The 18,789-nt window shown below is 39.6% G+C and overlaps 1 protein-coding gene across 1 annotated transcript in view; it reads left to right on the top strand.

The window, feature by feature from the left end:
- Positions 1-18,387, top strand: part of SLC12A4 (solute carrier family 12 (potassium/chloride transporter), member 4) — a 31,887-nt gene extending 13,500 nt beyond the window's left edge. Inside the window, exons 8-24 of the mRNA XM_009706580.1 lie at positions 1,489-1,703; positions 2,695-2,859; positions 2,943-3,041; positions 5,152-5,209; positions 5,725-5,899; positions 6,296-6,414; positions 6,907-7,005; positions 7,359-7,478; positions 8,222-8,326; positions 9,343-9,511; positions 10,598-10,793; positions 11,541-11,710; positions 11,885-12,016; positions 12,114-12,221; positions 13,047-13,231; positions 15,936-16,069; positions 17,223-18,387. Of these exons, the coding sequence (XP_009704882.1) occupies positions 1,489-1,703; positions 2,695-2,859; positions 2,943-3,041; positions 5,152-5,209; positions 5,725-5,899; positions 6,296-6,414; positions 6,907-7,005; positions 7,359-7,478; positions 8,222-8,326; positions 9,343-9,511; positions 10,598-10,793; positions 11,541-11,710; positions 11,885-12,016; positions 12,114-12,221; positions 13,047-13,231; positions 15,936-16,069; positions 17,223-17,314 (2,341 nt within the window). The 3' untranslated portion in view covers positions 17,315-18,387. The remainder of the gene's footprint in view (positions 1-1,488; positions 1,704-2,694; positions 2,860-2,942; positions 3,042-5,151; positions 5,210-5,724; positions 5,900-6,295; positions 6,415-6,906; positions 7,006-7,358; positions 7,479-8,221; positions 8,327-9,342; positions 9,512-10,597; positions 10,794-11,540; positions 11,711-11,884; positions 12,017-12,113; positions 12,222-13,046; positions 13,232-15,935; positions 16,070-17,222) is intronic.
- Positions 18,388-18,789: the final 402 nt, after the last annotated feature.

Below are 18,789 nucleotides of genomic sequence, written 5' to 3'. Positions count from 1 at the left end.
GTGGGAGGTGTGATGGTGGGGCCATGCTGAGGCTCCAGCAAAACTTCCCCTTGGTCTGAATGCGGATTAGTCTGCCGTATCGGTAGCCTCGCTCTGAACACATCACATGCTCCTTGGCATGTTGGCCGTTAAACATGTCATAGGGTTTCTTAAACTCGGAGCTGGAGCAGCAATAATGTGGATACACATGCTCCTTGGCATGTTGGCCGTTAAACGTGTCATAGGGTTTCTTAAAACTCAGAGCTGGAGCAGCAATAATGTGGATATGTGTGTTTTACCAGAAATGCAAACAGTATTTCTTGATCCTGCTGACAAGAGATGAATGGAATGGAAATAGAGGAGTTGAGTCTGCATAATTATTCACATCTTAAAATGTTGTGACCATAACGAAGTAGTTACAACCCTCAAGTGCTCCCTTTAGATATTTAGGGCCCAATGATTATAATGTTTTACAGCAGTGGCAGGTTTACAGCAGTAAAAATAAAACAATGTCTCTAACTCCCCTTCATTATCTCTTGGATTGTTCTTGAATGTTCTCCCTATCTTTCTTCCTTGGGCTGTATTCCTTTTTCTTTTGCTGAAGTAACTGGATATTGTATTTACTTTTAATTCTGGAGGGGAAGGCTTCTCTGAATTACAGTTCACAGGCCTGCAAACCCTACAAAAATAGCCCTGTCTCTTCCATTTTCCTGGCTTTAGTGACTGATAAGACCTGTGAAACAATTAAACTTATTAAAATGGAAGAAACAAGGTTGGTTTTTTTTCAGTAGGTGTTTTCTGGCACTGGGAGAAGAAGCTGAATGAACTTTTAGTGGCACCAGGCTGTTACATTACATCACCATGTCTTGTGGAACCATCTTTGGAGAAGTGGATAAAAAATTTACAGTGCTGGAATAAACTATATTTGTGGTTAGGTGAAACACAACAGGCACTGGAGGATTTTAGCAATTATGCATAGTATCTTCTGACAAGAAGTACCTTTGCTTATTGTGATTGAAATGTATGTTCCTAATTCCAGAGCTAAAGTGTCAGGGGTCATTTGTGTCATACTATACAGAAACTAGCATAATTGATTCCAAATATCTTTAGATATTCTAAATATCTAGTAGTTTGAATGCTAGGATTCTTCAGATCTCTTCCACTCCAGTAGTTCTGTTTAACTGAAAAAAAATGAAAATAAATAAAATGTGGCCTAATCTTTCCCTTTCATTGTTTAAGGTAAATGTACCAACTCCAATAAATCGCACGGATGTAGCTTTTTATACCTTCTCAAAATTGTTGGAAAAGTAGCTTTATACTTCTGACCCTTAAAGGAAACAGATACATGATCTTTGTCCTGCTACCACCATCTTTTTGAAGCTAAGAAATGATGTAGCAGACTAGAGCCACTTGGAGTTTCTGTGAAATGAAAAAAGAATTATGGGGAAGGGCACATTTCATTTTCCCAGTACTATATAACAACACTGTTTTTCCATGTTTCCCTTCCAGAATTTGCATGTTGGGCAACAGGACTCTGTCAAGAGATCAGTTTGATGTTTGTGCCAAAACCATAGTTAAGGATAACATTACTGTGGCCTCTAAGCTTTGGGAGCTCTTCTGCCACAGTACAAACTTGACCACTGAGAACTGTGATGAATATTTCCTGATGAACAACGTCTCTGAGATAGCAGGAATTCCAGGAGCTGCTAGTGGCATTTTAAAAGGTATGATAAAATATTTTTTTTTTCCCTTAAAGAGGAGGCATGCTGAGCAGCTGAAATGGGTTCAACTGTTCCCTGCTGATTAAGAAAAAGGGACTGAAGAAATGTAATTACAGTGAAGAAAATGATCTTCAATAAAGAAAACCAAGTCTTACAATCTTTAAAAAGAGTAGATGGCACTTTTGTCCTGATATACCACTTGTCTGCTGTAAAATTGATTTAAATTTTCCTCATACATCTCATAATTTCAGCAGAAAGTAGCTATAATTATGAGCTATACTAACGTGAGTAAGTTGTTAAAATTTTTTAGAACTTTGTGTAGCTATGACTCTCCATTTTAGACAGGTTAAGATTATGTCCTGAAAGATAAGCGTACTTGTATAAAAATAGCATACCTTCTTCTTTGCCCACTCCTGAATATAATATCATTGAAAAGTGTGCATTATTGAAATGGAAGTCCAGAGGACAGTTGCTTTGTGCAGGTGCCAAGTGCCTGAGGTTCCCATTTTCACAGAAACCGCTCATCTAGTTTCTAAAATGGACTCAGCCTCTATGAGTGAAATGTCAAATGCCAACCATACAATTCTGTATTTCTTCCACTGTCTAAAGAACAAATCCATTTATCTCTAGAAAGCTGGTCAGTATTGCTCTTTTGGATTCTCTGAGCTACTATCTGTAGGTGTGGTAGTTCATTAAAAATATTCAATGTATTGAGGTTAAAATAGGTATGAAGTTAAAATAATCTTACATTTAGTAGTATTAAAGGATAAAAAGTGCTTAGACTTCTGTAGGCTATTCATACATATTTATTGGTTTTGTTACAGATTCCCTTCAAAGCATGCAATATAAATTTTCTTTCATGTAACTTGGATATGTCTTAATTTGTGTCGAACACTGAATTGCATTTGTAATTGTCAGTTGTAGACCTATTAATGAGAACAGGTTTGAACTGAAACATGCTTTTCTTTTCTGTGGTGTGACAATAACACTGAAGACAACTTATGGAGCAATTATTTGGAGAAAGGAGAGATCCTGGAGAAAGCACATCACCCGTCTGTTGATGTAGCAAGCCAGAAGAACAATCTCCATCTATACGTGCTTTCAGATATAGCTACTTCATTCATGGTGCTGGTTGGCATCTTCTTCCCTTCAGTGACTGGTGAGAATGCTGGGATGAGAGGGCATCTTGGGTCTCTGAGCTTTCTTTTCTCCCATGATCTTACATCCAAAATGTATTTTCAGGTATCATGGCTGGTTCAAACAGATCGGGGGACCTCAAAGATGCACAGAAATCCATTCCCGTTGGAACAATTCTTGCTATTGTCACCACATCACTAGTCTGTATCCTTTTAAAATTAGTAGAGTCCTGGCATGTTGTAAGTGACTCAGCTGACTGACTGCGTATCTGATTTGTGGAACTGCTTTCAGGTGACTAAATTATCAGTGAGAATATAATTGGTCAGTGGGGTGGGGTGGGGGGGAACAAACCAGTCCTTGAGTGGAAAGCATCGGAACAATTAACCTGTTCTTTTCCATCATCCTCTTTGTGTTGAGGTTTTTGTTTTGTTCTTTTGCATTTGCATCACTTCCATCCGTTGCTTTTCTTTGGTACGCAGTGGTCTATAGCTTTTCAGGCTGGTGGAATACAGGTATATATTTTTTTAGGATGCGGTGGACAATTAAGATGAGGGAAGGCTTTAAATGGGAGAGATCATAAATTTCAGTTCCTTAAAAAAAAAAAAAAAAGAACCTTGTAGTTCGAGTGACATCAAGGAGTATAAGCTTGCTTGAACATTTTAGGGCAAGATAATTCCTCAGGTGGCTTTTGGGGAGGTGGGGGGTGTGCAAGGTTCATGTGGAGAGTCAGCTGCTCACTGGTACCAATGAATTTGTGTATTTATTTTGAAGTCAGTGAAACAAGATCATCTTGCGTCAGCTAACAGGACTGTGTTTTTTTTTCCCCGCTTGATTTTTAACACATTCATCTGATTTAATGCGCTTGCATGATTCTTGGAGACATCCCCAGCTGGCATGCCTGGAAATGTTACAAACAGCGTGCTCAGTCGTGAGCTCCATGTAGCTGTGAACGACTCACTGTTTCCTGCCTGTTTCCACTGAGACAGGAGCATGCACTTTGCAGAATGTGAGGATGTTCCTGACAGCAGATTTCTAGGTGTTCAGAGGAACAGCCTTTGTCCTGGTGGAAGTTGCCAGCTTTTGTATGTGGCTAAACTCTTCAGAGCTTAGGACCACAGGAGTGTTGCTTAGGAAAGACTCTCTCAGTCTCTTCTCCCCTGCTAGAGAAGAGATGAAGCCAAGGTCTTTCAGCTTCATTTAGCTGTTGGTGTCCTAAACTACAGTTTATCAACATAGGAGATAAAAAAAAAAGAAAGAGGCAAAAGGCAATTGATATGAGCAAGGACTTCAAAACTTCTTTGTAAGAGCTTTCTGAATAAATTCCACCCAAAGGGCAGCTGGCCAAGGTGGTGACTCTCCTGGAAATTCTGCTGTTTTGAACCTTTTTTTTGCCAAAACTTGCCAAGCTGTAAATCGTGATCCCAGCTCGCTTGTCCCAGTTTCTTGGGAACTCAGGCTTTTTCAGATGTTACTTTGGGAACTGAGCTTGTACCAAGAAGTCTGCATTTCCTGTGAACGTAATAGATACTAAAACAGGTCACGGATGTAACCTCCAGCTCTAGTGTTAAAATAGCTGCAGTTCAAAACTGACGTTGTGGTGGGTAACTTTATATATAGGTATTAATACGCCACCCTGTGGAAGGCTTACACCATAATTTTTAGGAGTGATCGATGTTTCCCACTTTCATTGCTCTTTGTATTTTACAGTTGCATTTCAGGGGTAGAGTTTAGGATTTAACCATTCACGTAAACTTAAATCACAAGATCAAAAGCTTTACTGGAATGCCACATCCAAAAAACCTGAAGTATTTTGTACTCCCCAATGCAGAAGTAGTACCATTTAATAACAAACCCAATATTCAAAGACTTATTGCTGATGTCAATGCCATCAGAGACCACAAAATAAGAAAGTGCAAGGTAATGGTTTGCTATATGTTCAAAATATCTTCAGACACAGGAGAAGGAGAGAGAAAAGAAAGGTATTTTAATATCAGTTTCTGTTCTATACTAGCAGATTAAATTGATGTTTACATTTAAAAATATTTGCTTTGAAGTTATCTCCTTTATCATAACATTTAAAACTATACTTTTTTAAAATTGAAACTTAGAATAACAACTTTGTCACTTTAATGTTAGAAAATGAGCAGCGAGACATTAATTTACTGACCAGCTTCACCATGTACTTATGGAGATGCTGCAGTGCCAATGCCGTAGGCCAGAGGCACATACTGAACTTCCCACAATACTTTCTATGGTTGTTTTCATCTGCCATGTCTAAAGAAATCCTACTTCCTTAGCATGCTCTGTACTCAAGACTTCAGTTGTGTATTATTATTTGGAGCCTGCATAGAAGGTGTAGTCCTCAGAGATAAGTAAGTTTTACTGCTTAATGCTCTCCTTTCTTTTCTTTGCACGGAAGGTGTGTTCTTTCCCATCTCGCCACTTCCCCCCCCCCTTTTTTTTTTAATTTTTTTGACTTTTACTCTGGGTGCCTTTTAAACCATATTTGTATGTAAATTGTAAACAATGTTTTGGGAATCTTCTTGTATTTGATTTGGTATTTTCTGGCATGGCTCCCTCAGGTTTTTCCGTCCCGTGTCTTAATTCCTGCATCTTTCTAGGCGAAAGTGGAAAATAATGTGATAATAATGTAAGAGTTTTATGATAAATAATCAAAAGAAAGTTTTTGAATTATTGAAATCAGGCTGCAGACAGTCCCTATTTGTGTATCAAAAGTAACTCAGACTGTTTACTACTTTCTATATTTCCTAATCAAGAAAATATGTAATATTTAATAATATGTAAATGGCATCTTAAAACTGACCCAAGTGAGTGTCGGAATACTCCTTTGGATATGAATGTCTCACTGTACCGTTCCTCTCTGCAGGTATGGCGATGCAGTGAACAAGAACTTAGTGGTGGGCACCCTTTCATGGCCCTCGCCGTGGGTTATTGTGATAGGATCCTTCTTCTCTACTTGCGGAGCAGGTTTACAGAGCCTTACCGGAGCGCCCCGGCTGCTGCAAGCGATAGCAAAGGACAACATCATTCCTTTCCTCTGGGTTCGTACATCTCAAAAAAACCAAACCAAAAAAAAAGGCATTCTGTACATAATAACTTAGTAACTAACCAGCTATTTGACTTTATGCTTTTAGAAATCAGATTTATTTTCCCTTGTTTGCCCAGCATTGAAGTGAAGGTCAATATTTTTATTTTAATGCTTTGTTTTCTTTTGTTAAAAACTAGGAATATTTTTAAAGGAATTTGAATGGTAATTTTATGAAGAAGTCTAACATGTAATTCAGTGAAGGACAGAAAGCCATTAGAATAATTTGACTCCTTGCTCTAGAGAAAGATGTAGGAAAATAACATTTTAAAAAACAATATTAATTTTCTTTTTTTTCTTTATAACCGTATGAAATACTTGGAAAATATGATTAATGTTTCTGTTTCTTCAGGTTTTTGGTCATGGAAAAGCGAATGGTGAACCAACATGGGCTCTTCTGTTAACAGCATTAATTGCTGAGCTGGGAATCCTTATTGCTTCACTTGACATGGTGGCTCCAATTCTCTCCATGTAAGAAACGGGCTTGTTGCTATTTAAGGAGGGAGGGGAAAGAGCGATACTCTCTTGAGTTTTGCTAATTTGATTGTCTTTCAGAACCATACCTTAAACCAGTAAAGCAAATCACTGGAGCCTAAGTTCCGCTTTTATTATTTCTATGAATGCTCTGACTTGAGGCTGTACACATAAATCTGTTTGTTTCTGCTCCGGAGCATTCTGTGAATAAACATGTTTTTAGTATATTGTTATTTTGCTTGGGAAAGTGTTATTTTTATCACAGAACAAAGATAGCATTGATGTTGTGGATAGATCTAACTTGATGCAATTAAAAACTTGTTCTAACTACTTTATACTGACCGTTCAGGCTAACAAAAATCAGAGGGATAGGCACATGTGACAGGGCAGTGGTATTTTGACTGTAAATCATTTGCGTGATTATAATATGTGCCAGAATCTATAAATGTGTGTGCTAAAAGGTTTTGCACCTTTTTTTTGCTTCTGCAGGTTTTTCTTGATGTGTTACCTCTTTGTTAATCTAGCATGTGCAGTACAAACGCTTCTTAGAACTCCAAACTGGCGGCCTCGATTTAAATACTATCACTGGTAAGCAAACAGCCAGCACGCTCAACGCCTAGTCTGTAATCTACAGTGTGGGTTTTAGAAGAACTCTCTCCAAGAGGGTTGGGGACATCTTTCTTTTCTCTGGACATCAGTTGTAGACAAGAGTACATCGATGTAATTCCTACTGGACCAGAGACAGATATTTAATGGCATGAGCGTTTCATTTCGACAAGAGGATGCTAAAACTGTTGGGGGCTGGGGAGATTCTTTGGAAGTTTTACTTTCACTGCCAGTTCAGAATAGGCAATTTAAAGGAAAAAGTGCAAGAGAATAATTTATTATTTTTAAAGCTTTTCTACCCCACTACGTACTAATATATTTGCTTTTTGTTTTAGGGCCCTCTCATTTTTAGGCATGAGTATTTGCCTCGCTCTGATGTTCATTTCATCTTGGTATTATGCTTTGGTAGCTATGCTTATTGCAGGCATGATTTACAAGTACATTGAATACCAAGGGTAAGTATTAACTGGCTGGAAAAGGGTAGGAAAGAGATTGGGTCTATTTTTTATGAATTATCTCTAGCCTCCACATTTGGAGAAGGAACTGTCCAGAGATATGACTCAGAGGGCTTCCCTTATTCTTTTTTTTTTTTTTTTCCTTGTTTTACTGTGTCAGTGCTAAACAAAAGCCCATGAAGTGCTTTGTTGTTAGGGCTCTAAAGGTGTTTGGTGAAACTTGAGGGTCACAGGAAGCAGAAACCTGGTTGTGATCTATCCTTCTGCCATCTGTCACACATAATGACTTCAGGCCCGGAAGAGCTGAAGGCACCATCTTACTCCAGTTTATCTGGTGCAAAGGGCTGTCTAGAGCAGTCCTTGGAAAGCTGAATCTGTGCATTAGGTTGCCCGAGCTTGTTAATATCCAATAAAGTCAGTCTGTATTATGGCTGTATAACTGAATTTTAACAAATGGGGTATTGAAATGCCTGATGTTTGTGTATGCTTGGGAAGCCTTCTCTGGAGTGGAGTGATGATTTAATTAAGCAAATTAAGCATGGAATGGTGGTGGTGTCATATACATTTGCATTTTTCTCATGTGATACATGGTAAGTATCACAGACGTACATGTACAAATACATGCGATGCTATGTATCACATTAGTAAACTCATAAGGTAATGATTTCTCTATAGCATGACTGTAAGTGTGCAATTAAACCCTCATGAAACCATATGTTGGCTAAACTGTGTGTTCTTCACAGTGCGGAGAAGGAATGGGGTGATGGTATCCGGGGCCTGTCGCTCAGCGCAGCAAGATATGCCTTACTCAGGCTGGAGGAGGGCCCCCCACACACAAAGAACTGGAGGTACTCATTTCAGACTAATAAAATGCACTGTCGCGATTATCCGCTTACACTGAAGGAATTAAACTGGACTCTAAACAGGATGCTTTTGATCTGTGTGAATGCATTTAAATGCCCAGAATATAAAAAAAACCAAAACAAAGCATTGAGTCTGCGGTAAGCTGCCCTATCGCTGCCCAAGCCCTACTGTGTGGACCCTGTATGGGCAGACCTTTTGTGTCCTTTGGATCTTTAATCGGACTCTGAATTGGTGAGTTCAGAAGTGGAACTTGGGGAAGCTGTGGAGATCTCCGAGTACGGCGGTCCAGAGGCCTATGGTAATTTGGACTGGGAACACAAAGAAGTCGCTGCTATCATTAAAAATGGGAACAGTGGCCGACATTTTTTCCGTCTGGATTTGTGTGTTGAAGAGAGATTAAGTGGGCAAGAACCCTTCTTTTGGTTACGCATCACACAGCTCTTAGGCTCTGAACAAGAGGACTAGGAATCTACCAAACAAGAGAGTTTTATAAATCTTTTTATATTTGCTCAACCATAATTTAGGACAGAAAATAACTGAATTGATATGTAGCAATACCTTTAGGGACAGAAGGCAGGTGGGATCTGTGTTTAGGTGAAAAATGTTCATTTTGCAACTGTTTGGCATAAGTATCCAGACAGATCTGGAAGGACAGCATTACAGTATGAACACAGCGTGTGCTCTAACAGTACTTAAAAAAGCCTTGACAATCAACCGCGTAAATAAAACACTAATGCAAGCTCTTCAGCTAAGTATGTGAACGGGTTTTATGACTGTCAAAACAATGCAGCAGCAGAATTCCCTCAATGCTTCAAATCTACTTTGAATCAAGGGAAGTAAAATATTAATTAAAATCTCTCTAATGTGTCAGATACAGAAAGAACGTACTATTTCAGAGTTAATATCCAAGCACAATTAAAGTCATGAGAGAGGCAGTTTTTTAGAAGTGTTTTTGTTAAAGCCTTAGTAAAAAATACATTCCCTTTTTTATTTTCTCCAGGCCTCAGTTGCTGGTGCTTCTGAAACTTGATGAAGATTTGCATGTGAAATACCCTCGATTGTTAACATTTGCATCCCAGCTGAAAGCTGGTAAAGGTTTGACTATCATAGGATCAGTGATCCAAGGGAATTTCTTAGAAACCTATGGAGAAGCCCAAGCTGCTGAACAGGTCAGTGTCTTAAACAAATTCCTAAAGTAGAAAGGGGCAAGTGGGCAGATAACTTAAAAGTTTCATAATCATACATGGAAAAAAGGGTGTCAGTAAGGCTTCTGTGAAATACAGGACTAGTTGAGTAGTACTCCAGCTGTTCAGTGAAGGGCTTGCAAACGGGTTTCAGCTGCCAGTTATGGCTTTGGGAATATCACAAGATCAATGCTTGCGGCTTGTGTAAACAGCCTTACTGCATAAAACTGTCTTCATTTATAAGCAGTAATTACTATGGAAGTTTGTGTGTGCTGATTAATGGAGGGAAGTGGACTACTTAGTTTTCTGAACGTACCAAGAAACATTGCGATAACTGTCAATTATTGCAAACTTAACAAATGTGCTGTGTCTCTTTCAGCGTGGTGATAAATTTATTACAAAACCCATTGAAGGATGGTCCCGAAAATTTGTTAATAAATCATTTTTTCTTCCTCACTGTGTAAACATGACATCATAGCCCTGTTTACATCTGTATAGTATCAGCACATCACTGTTTTCTTCCCCAGGGGCTTTTTATACAGGAAAACTATTATGAAGGAAAACTAATTCATAGGCCTGTGTGTTGACCAAGTTTGTTTAGTTTTTAAAACAAATAAATGGAATGTATTCTTGATAGGTGTGGGGGATTTGGTGCTTATATTTGTAAACTGTGTATAATGATACAGCATGTTACACAGAAATCCGAAACTGGAAATCCGAATGAAGTTAATTAAGCTTGGGTATACAAAGTCAGTGTTTTCAGATTAGAAAGTGAGATAGCAACACAGATATCACTAACTACTCTGTAAATAAGAGAACATAGCACAAATCAAAAAACCCTTATCTTAATCTGTTTGAAATAATTATGTTTGGAAGGGAACTATGTGTGTTTTGAACAAGTATATATACAATTAGTGGGTATTTTCTGTTTTATGAAGGAAAGCAGATGAGCAGAACTTTGCTTTGAAATGTGTTTTACCTGTGGATGTGTGAATTTACATTGTAATGACATGATAGAGAAAGGCTAAGAGTTCCTTTTGATTGTGAGGTTTTTCTTCGTCTGTCTTGCAGACTATTAAGAATATGATGGACATTGAGAAGGTGAAAGGATTTTGTCAAGTAGTTGTGGCCAATAAAGTTCGAGAAGGAATTGCCCACTTGATCCAGTCCTGTGGACTAGGCGGCATGAAACACAATACTGTGGTTTTGGGATGGCCATATGGCTGGAGACAAAGTGAAGATCCAAGGTCATGGAAGACGTTTATAGGTGAGCTTTAAAGGTTCTATGCGATCAACCATTGCGAACAGAGATGTTTGTTACACACATGGTACACGCAGGGGATCTTAACAGAATCCTTGTAAAATTGGTTTTGGTCTTTAGTCTGTTTTTTCTAGTATTGATTGTGAAGTAGATAATTTGTCACAAAACTGCTCTATGTTTGAAATACCACTTCTTGTAGGCAAAAGACCTATGAAAGATCTTCAAAGATTAATCTTGCAGCTAAAATTCATCTGGGGAAGTTTGGTTAAATGGTTAAAAAATTACAGACTTTGAGAGATACTGTTTTTATGGCAAACTGTAATTTTCTTCCTAGATAATATCTGTCTTTTTGCTCGTCCTAACCTATCCATCTTTCTTCACTACTGGAGCTAACGCTCTCCTTGCCTATATCCCTCTCTGTCCCCTATGGTCCAGTTACTTAACGCAGTCAGATTAGAACAGAGCAGATGCTTTCTCCTCATACTGAGCTTTGACGAGTGCTGCTTTTATTTCAAACATGAAATAGGGCTTGTGTTCCTGTAAGTCTGCTTTATCCTACCTAGCTTTGTCATTTGGTCCGACCTGTCTTTGTAAGCCTTGCTGTGCATACTTTTCTTGACGTAAGCAATGACTTTTATGGTTTGCTGACATTTGCTCAGTGAGTAACTTTTTTTTTTTTAAAAAAAAAAACCCAAACCCACCATAGATCATTCTTGCAGAATTGGAAGTAACTGTTCTTCCTCTTTTGGGCAGGTACTGTTCGCTGCACAACTGCTGCCCATCTGGCTCTGCTGGTTCCCAAAAATGTGTCTTTCTACCCCAGCAACCATGAGCGTTACAATGAAGGCAACATTGACGTATGGTGGATTGTGCATGATGGAGGCATGTTGATGTTGCTTCCTTTTCTTCTCAAACAGCACAAAGTAAGGAGCTAGCCAAAGAATGTCACCCAACTACTTCTGTGTGCATTACTTTAAAGAAACAAGGTCCAGTAGTAGAGCCTGTGTGGGTAAATGAGAGTGGTCGTATTGATAAGTTTGTTTTGCAGAGCAAAATATTATTGGTTCACATATTGAGAGTTTACGTTCCCTCACTAGGTTTGGAGAAAATGCAAAATGAGAATTTTTACTGTAGCTCAGATGGATGATAACAGCATCCAGATGAAGAAGGACTTGGCTACTTTCCTCTATCAACTCCGAATAGAGGCAGAGGTAGAAGTGGTAGAAATGGTAAGGGATTTGAGCCCGTTTTTCACTTTATGATGCAAATGGTGGAATTTGGTTATGACTTGATTACAAGCACAATATTTTTTTCTTATTTCTGCAGCACAATAGTGACATCTCAGCATATACTTATGAGAGAACTCTTATGATGGAGCAGAGATCTCAGATGCTGAGGCAAATGAGGCTGACAAAAACAGAGAGGGAAAGGGAGGTATGTCATTTGTGGTTGGTTGCTATGGCTTGCAATGGATGACACAATACTATAGATGACACAAAGTGCCTTCCTAGTAGTGTTTTATATAGCTGCTGTTAAACATAACTCCTGTGTTCTAAAGAAGTAAGGAAGTACTTTCAGTGTAGCTTTTTTGTTTCCCAAAATTGCATGTAGTCATTGAATAGCCTGGCTGTACTTGCAAAACCATGCTAGAAATTATTTATTTGGGGCAAAAACTATGGCAGTATATATGCTGTAGAAACAATCTTCGTGTTCCCCTTTGTGATGTAAATGATACTCAATGACTTGAGGATGTAAGTCTCAACCCTTTCTTGACCTTATTTTTGCTTTATATGGGATATCCAGGGCTTGTCTCAATTTATAGTACATCCTGTTTTCCTACTGAAGATTTCATTCCAGTTTGGACCGCTAGGACATGTAGCTATGAAAGGTGCAGATGATCTAATTTTTCTGCATGTGTTTGTCCAACTTTTTTTGTTGTCGATTTAGAGTCAGACTTGTCCATTGTTTCAGACCATGTCATGATGTCAGCTAGACTGTCTTTTTTTTTCTTGTATAGATACAGGCCTCTGCTAGTCCAAATTCTGCACAGCTTACACCTGTCAAAACTGTTTAAAGTCAGTTTGGTATGTAAGATGATTGGCTAGAGCAAATGCCTGGTATCAAGAGCTGTCCTAAAGGTTAAATTGACTGTACGAAATCAAGGATACAATGGAACAAGAAGTCTCTCATTGCTTAAACAGAACCAGAGTACATAAAATAAAGTCTCTGAGTTCACCTCGTCATTCATGTGCCCTCTAGGCTCAGCTGGTAAAGGACAGACATTCAATAGCACGTCTGGAGAGCCTCTACTCAGATGAAGAAGATGAGGGGGACCCAGTTCCTGAGAACATCCAGATGACCTGGACAAAAGAGAAATGTGATGCTGAGAAGCGGAACCGAGGCAGCGCTGTGGGAAGCTTTAGAGATCTCATCAGCATTAAGCCGTGAGTCTTGTCTAAGTCAACAGCGTGCGCCTCCTGAAACTCAAGATGTGCTGTGCTTTTATTATCTTTTGTCTCCTAATCCTTGGTTTAGACTTGCGCAATAAACATTGAGACCTGACTACTGAAAAGACAGCAGTTAGCCTCCTGAGAAATCTCTAACCGATTAAATGTGGCACACATCCCTCGGTATTTTACTCGGTATAGTCAAATTCTAAATTGGAGCTGTTAAGTCCTATTATAACTTTCCTCCTGTCTCCCAAATACCTCAACAAAACACACAACAGAAAAACAGACTGATAATTTCACTGATCTAATCAGGATTAAAAGAAAACTGATAATTTCACTGTCTAATGTGTAGGACGGATGTTTAACGCAGCAAGAAAGAAGCTGTGGAAATGGTGATGAATGACTGTGAACAGAGCATGTGTGTGATAAAACCCTCCAAGACAGACTTGCTGTTGAAGGAGCACTGGTGTGTAACAACAGCTTTAGTATTACCACCTGTGTGCCCCTTGAATAGCTAGAAGTAACCGTCTATTTTGGCTTTGTATAAAAATGTGTGACCCTCCTGTGACCTCTTTGATGTACTACATCTTACACGAAGAGTTCGCTCAGTCAGTTTTGCATATTTGGCAAAGTTCCAGACTTTTCTTCCTAATAAATCAGTGAGAATTCAAATCTGTTTTAGGCTGAATCATACTGTAGAAATTCTGCTGAATTTGGTGTTAACTACCTGTACTTTTTCCTCTTCCATGCTTTCAGAGAGTGGGAAAACTTGTAAGTTTGTTATTTAACTTAGAAGTACGTTAAGATGGTTGAGAGGGAAGACTTCATTTTCTCAACTAAAAGCAGGAAAACTAGCTGTAATTATGGGAGAAAAGAAAAGGAGTTAGAGTTGAGCAGTCTTAGCAATGTTTTTGAAGGGAGCAAGATTAGCCACTTAAGCGAAGAATCATTATAAATAGCACGTAACAAATGACAAGACTTGTCCTGACAAGAACTAAGTCAGGATAGAAAACAATTACAGGTCTGAACCTATTTTCTTACGCAGAGTATGACACAAGAAGTGGGAAACATTACTCATTTAGAGAAGCTTTTGTTCCACAACACTGCTACGATGTTATTTCTGGCATTTTCCGGGCACTAAACAAACCCTTTCTTATAGCCCACACCTTTGAATCAGGGGGGAGATGCCAATTTTAAATGTCACTCTAGAGAATACCAAACCTTTAGTTTTCAGTTCCTTTTCCAAAACCATACGTAGTTATTAACACCGTGTTGTTTCTGGTGCTGGTCTCCTCACTTCCTGTAAACATAATCTGGCCTCTGTGTTGTCCCTGGCTGTCTGAAGTTGATGTGATGAAGGCAGAGGATGTCCTTGCTCTAAATTAAATAAGAACATGAAATAACAGAGAGGTAATTCACAGGGGGTAAATTGTGCTGTTAGTATAATAAACATTATTCTTACCATTGCATCTTGTATTTTCTGTCTATATAAAATAGTTCTTTGTAAACCTAAATATTTGGAAGAACAGTAAGGTTACTGAAGACTTTTACTCATAACATGTAAAGCTGAATTAACAGAAGTATAGATTCATATTTGATTTGTTTCTACTAATACTTGTTTTTAATATATTAAAATGAAGAAAAAAACAAGTGGAAAATCCTCAAAGCTGCAAACATATTCTCCCTTTGATAAGTCTATTTCTGTATTGTTTTTCTTTTTGTGTTACCAAAATAATGGTTGATTTTCCTGTAGGAAGGAAACATTCCCCGGCTCAAAATCCCCAAAGGATACTTCCCAGTTCTGTTCCTGCATGAATTGGTGTTATTTTGTGATAATATATTCCGAATAATTAATCCTGTTACCTCTCTTAGCCTGGATTCTTAAGGAGCAGAGGCTTAGGAGATCATGCTGCATCTATTCCAGTCTCTCCCGTAACTCTTGAACCAAGTCACTACTCAAATTTGAAAGCATGATTGAGATTTTAAAGATACTTGGGTCGTGTTTCTTGTAAATAGCCAGGCAGAGAGGTTGATGAGTGTCCAACTGAAGGAAAGGTTAAAATCCTTACTAGACGCCAAAAAAAAACCCCATAAGCTTTGCAGGCTGTGTTCCAGCCTATGGATCTGTAGGAAACCAGGCTTTCTCTGGAGATGTCAACTGCTGTTTCAACACAAAAAGACACGTGCACTCAGGGCAAGTGTGGCCTGAGCGCAGTGGTGCCAGTCTCCTACTTGGTTCCGATGGGTCTCTGAGAAAGAGTTTTGTGGTACTGAGTCCGGAGAGGCGCGTGGTCTGTGCTGCTGTGGGTGGGAGGGGGTCTGGGGAGGGCTGCCCGAAGGGAAGGTTCTGCAGTCACAAGTGTCCATGGTCAAAGAGCATGTCCCCTTGTGCAAATGTGTTTTATCTTCTTATGCAAGACTAAATCATCTTTATAAAATATGCTCCTTGAAGAGCAATAGAACTCCATAAACTGGAGACTTGACTCCAGGGATCTTAAAACGGACAGACTAGCCGTACCTGAAGAACTCTGTGAAATCTCTTTTGTACCTACATCATTAAGTTTGAAAAAATTTACTGTCTGTTGACATTTGAACAGGGTATTTAGGAGAATTAAGGTATGCTTTTAAGGGCCTTTTTAATAATTCAGTTTTCCGAGGCATGTTTCTAACAGTAAGTCTGAATGTGCTTTTTCTACAGGAACCAGTCTAATGTCCGAAGAATGCACACAGCAGTGAAGCTCAATGAAGTTATTGTAAATAGATCCCATGATGCCAGACTTGTTCTCCTCAACATGCCTGGTCCTCCAAAGAACACTGATGGTGATGAAAACTGTATCCTTTCAGGCAAGGCCTGGACCACGTAGAAGACCTTTCTGTAATCTGTGCTCTTGAATTCATTTTGCCACAAAGGCTGTCAAGCTGTAGTATGTGACAGTGTCCACTACGTGGAGGGCACTGGCTTGCGGCTGTTACGTAGTAATTGCTTAAAGCAGAAGTTGCTGCTGGTTGCTCTGGAAGCCTTGGAGGTTTGAATTCAGTCTTGTCTAAATTCTTACTTGATGTTATTTACTCTTAAATTAAAATAAAATTATGTAATTCTCTATAGTGAGGTAGCAGAAGTTTAAGGCATTCACAGGAGCCAGCGCTCTGGGCAGAGTGATGTCTGAACTCGAGTAAACAGGGAGTCCTAAAGGAGAGGGCATATTTCAGGCGTAGCTCACACGCCAGAATTTGGGAGCTTAGCTCCAAGTGCAACGCTCTGGTAAGATTAAAATTCAAAGCCACAGTATTTTGGCACTTAGAGGGATACTTGCCCCATGCCCCTAAGGAAGGCCAGAGCTGAGGTTTGTGAGCTGGTGTGCCAGGTGTTACCATCGTTCTCTGTCCACAGCTGCTCTTCAGCCTTGGTTTGTACTGTTAAATTACCAAGCCTTTCACTGGCCTGGCCCAGAAAAATATATGTCATAAGTCACAAATCACAGACCAAATGATTGTTTTCTCCTAAATCTAGATAATAGTAGTAGCGATGGCTGTTTCACAACAGTGTGCTGGCCAAAGAAAGGATAAAAACATTCCTCTTCACATAAGGAGGCTTTCAGCCACAGCTACTACAGCTCTGGAGAGATTTTAAACATGAGATGATGGGTGAGGATGCTTATTCCTCCACCCTTCCTGGGAGAGGCTGAGCCTCCGTGACTGAAGAACACTCAGTGTTCACGGAGAGCAGCTGGGAGGGAGTGTGGCTGTGTAACCTGGTGCCACCAGCATCCCTGATGGGCTCAGCTTTGGGCAGTGGCAGGGTTCGTTTTGGAGCCAGCTGAAACCAGCTGTGTCCGATGTGGGGGCAGCCCCTGGTCTCGTCTCGTAAGAGGATGCCGCTGCAGCCTCCCCGCTACAAAACCTTGCCACATAAACCCAATAGGGAGGCTAACCACTGTGCGTTTCGGTTTTGGTATGTCTTTTGTCCTTGACTTTACTGAAACAGACATGGAGTTTCTTGAAGTCTTGACTGAGGGTCTGGAGAGAGTATTACTCGTTAGAGGAGGCGGCCGAGAAGTCATCACAATTTACTCCTGATTTAGTACAAGCTTCTAACGCTGGTCTACATTTACCTTCTTGGCGATAACGGACATTCTAGTTTTAAATGGAGAAGAAAAAAAAGGTGTTTTGCCTAACTTTCTCCTCATCCAGTCCTAGTCATTGTCTTTCCGTTGCAACACACATATCTTTTGGGATTGCAGTATTGTTACACCATCCAACTAGCAACATAAGTTAATTGTGAAGCTGCCACATTATTCAGTTTCTGCTTTGGTACTCCAGCATTTGTGCATGTAGTTTTGACACTAAACCTCTTTTTAGTCAGCACTGCTATGTGCAGTATTTTTAGTAACTGTATGTAAAGTTAGGACATGAAAGCCAGTTACTGTAAAAAGATTTTAAAAGCTTTTTATATTAGGTTTGGGGAATAGAATACATTATATAGCAGCTAGTTTCTGCTGAAGTTCAGCTATAAAGCATTTTCTAAGAGCACACTAAATTGTAAGAGAGGACTGAAAAAGCTTTGTTTTTCTGGGTTTATTTCCAGAACTAAACTCTCAGTATTGGATAAGAATTTATACTTTTAATACGTTTATTGATAGAGATTTAAATAAATTATGTTGATATAGTTGAAATTATGTATGTAGTTCGCTACAAATTGTGTTGCTTCTGAGACTTGAGGTTCTGTGAGGCCAGATCCCTATTTATTTTTGTATTTATTTGTCAGAAATATTGGATATGCAGATGCAGACTGTTTAGGATAACAGAGATCTCACAATAAATTTTGAATCGTCAGGGGATTGAAGGACCAGTCCTGTGCAGTTCTTCCATGCTTTAAATTTCTTGCAGACCATCCATCAAAGTACATTGAGCATGTTGGAGTCCCGTGCGTAGAGCCAGGTGCTATGCTGCGCGCACAGCGATGGGATTGCACTTGCACAAGTACAGGGGACCTGCTGCTTCATTGTATGCTTTATGCCCGTAGAGGAAAAAGAAGAAAAGACGACCTATGTTACCCAATAAGTCTCTGGAGATTTTATCAAGCCCATTAAGTTGTACTTTATGTACAGAACATTCGTATTTTTTCAATAAAATGTTGCATACACTTTGAACCTGTTCTCTGTCTGTTCTCCGCACTGTGGTGAATTACCTAGGAAAAGCCTCGCTCTCCTTCCCTGCCCAGCACCACTGTGATCGGACTCCAGCGCAGCAGCACTGGTGAAGCCACTGTGTGAGGGGAAGGTGGTGGGGACCTGCTGGTGCTGGCCCAAACGGCCCAAGGACTGCATGGTGGAGGTGCCAGCTTCGTCTTGAAAGGAGCCTGGTGGTGTGCCAGCATGAGTAATGGCTTCTGGCTCTGGAGTTACTACCATATGGAACAGCCAGGTAGAACTCCGTACCTGTAGACTATGAAAAACGCACAAGCTGGTATCCCCTCAAGATTTCCGGCTGTCTGGGAAAGCAGTAATGCCATACAAGGGACACGTGTGAGCTAACCTCTGTGGGATGCATGA

This window comes from Cariama cristata, unplaced genomic scaffold (genome assembly GCF_000690535.1).
Source record: "Cariama cristata isolate BGI_N322 unplaced genomic scaffold, ASM69053v1 scaffold14468, whole genome shotgun sequence".
Classification (NCBI taxonomy): domain Eukaryota; kingdom Metazoa; phylum Chordata; class Aves; order Cariamiformes; family Cariamidae; genus Cariama; species Cariama cristata.
Note: the sequence above shows the minus strand (reverse complement) of the source record. Positions and strands in the feature narration are given on the sequence as shown.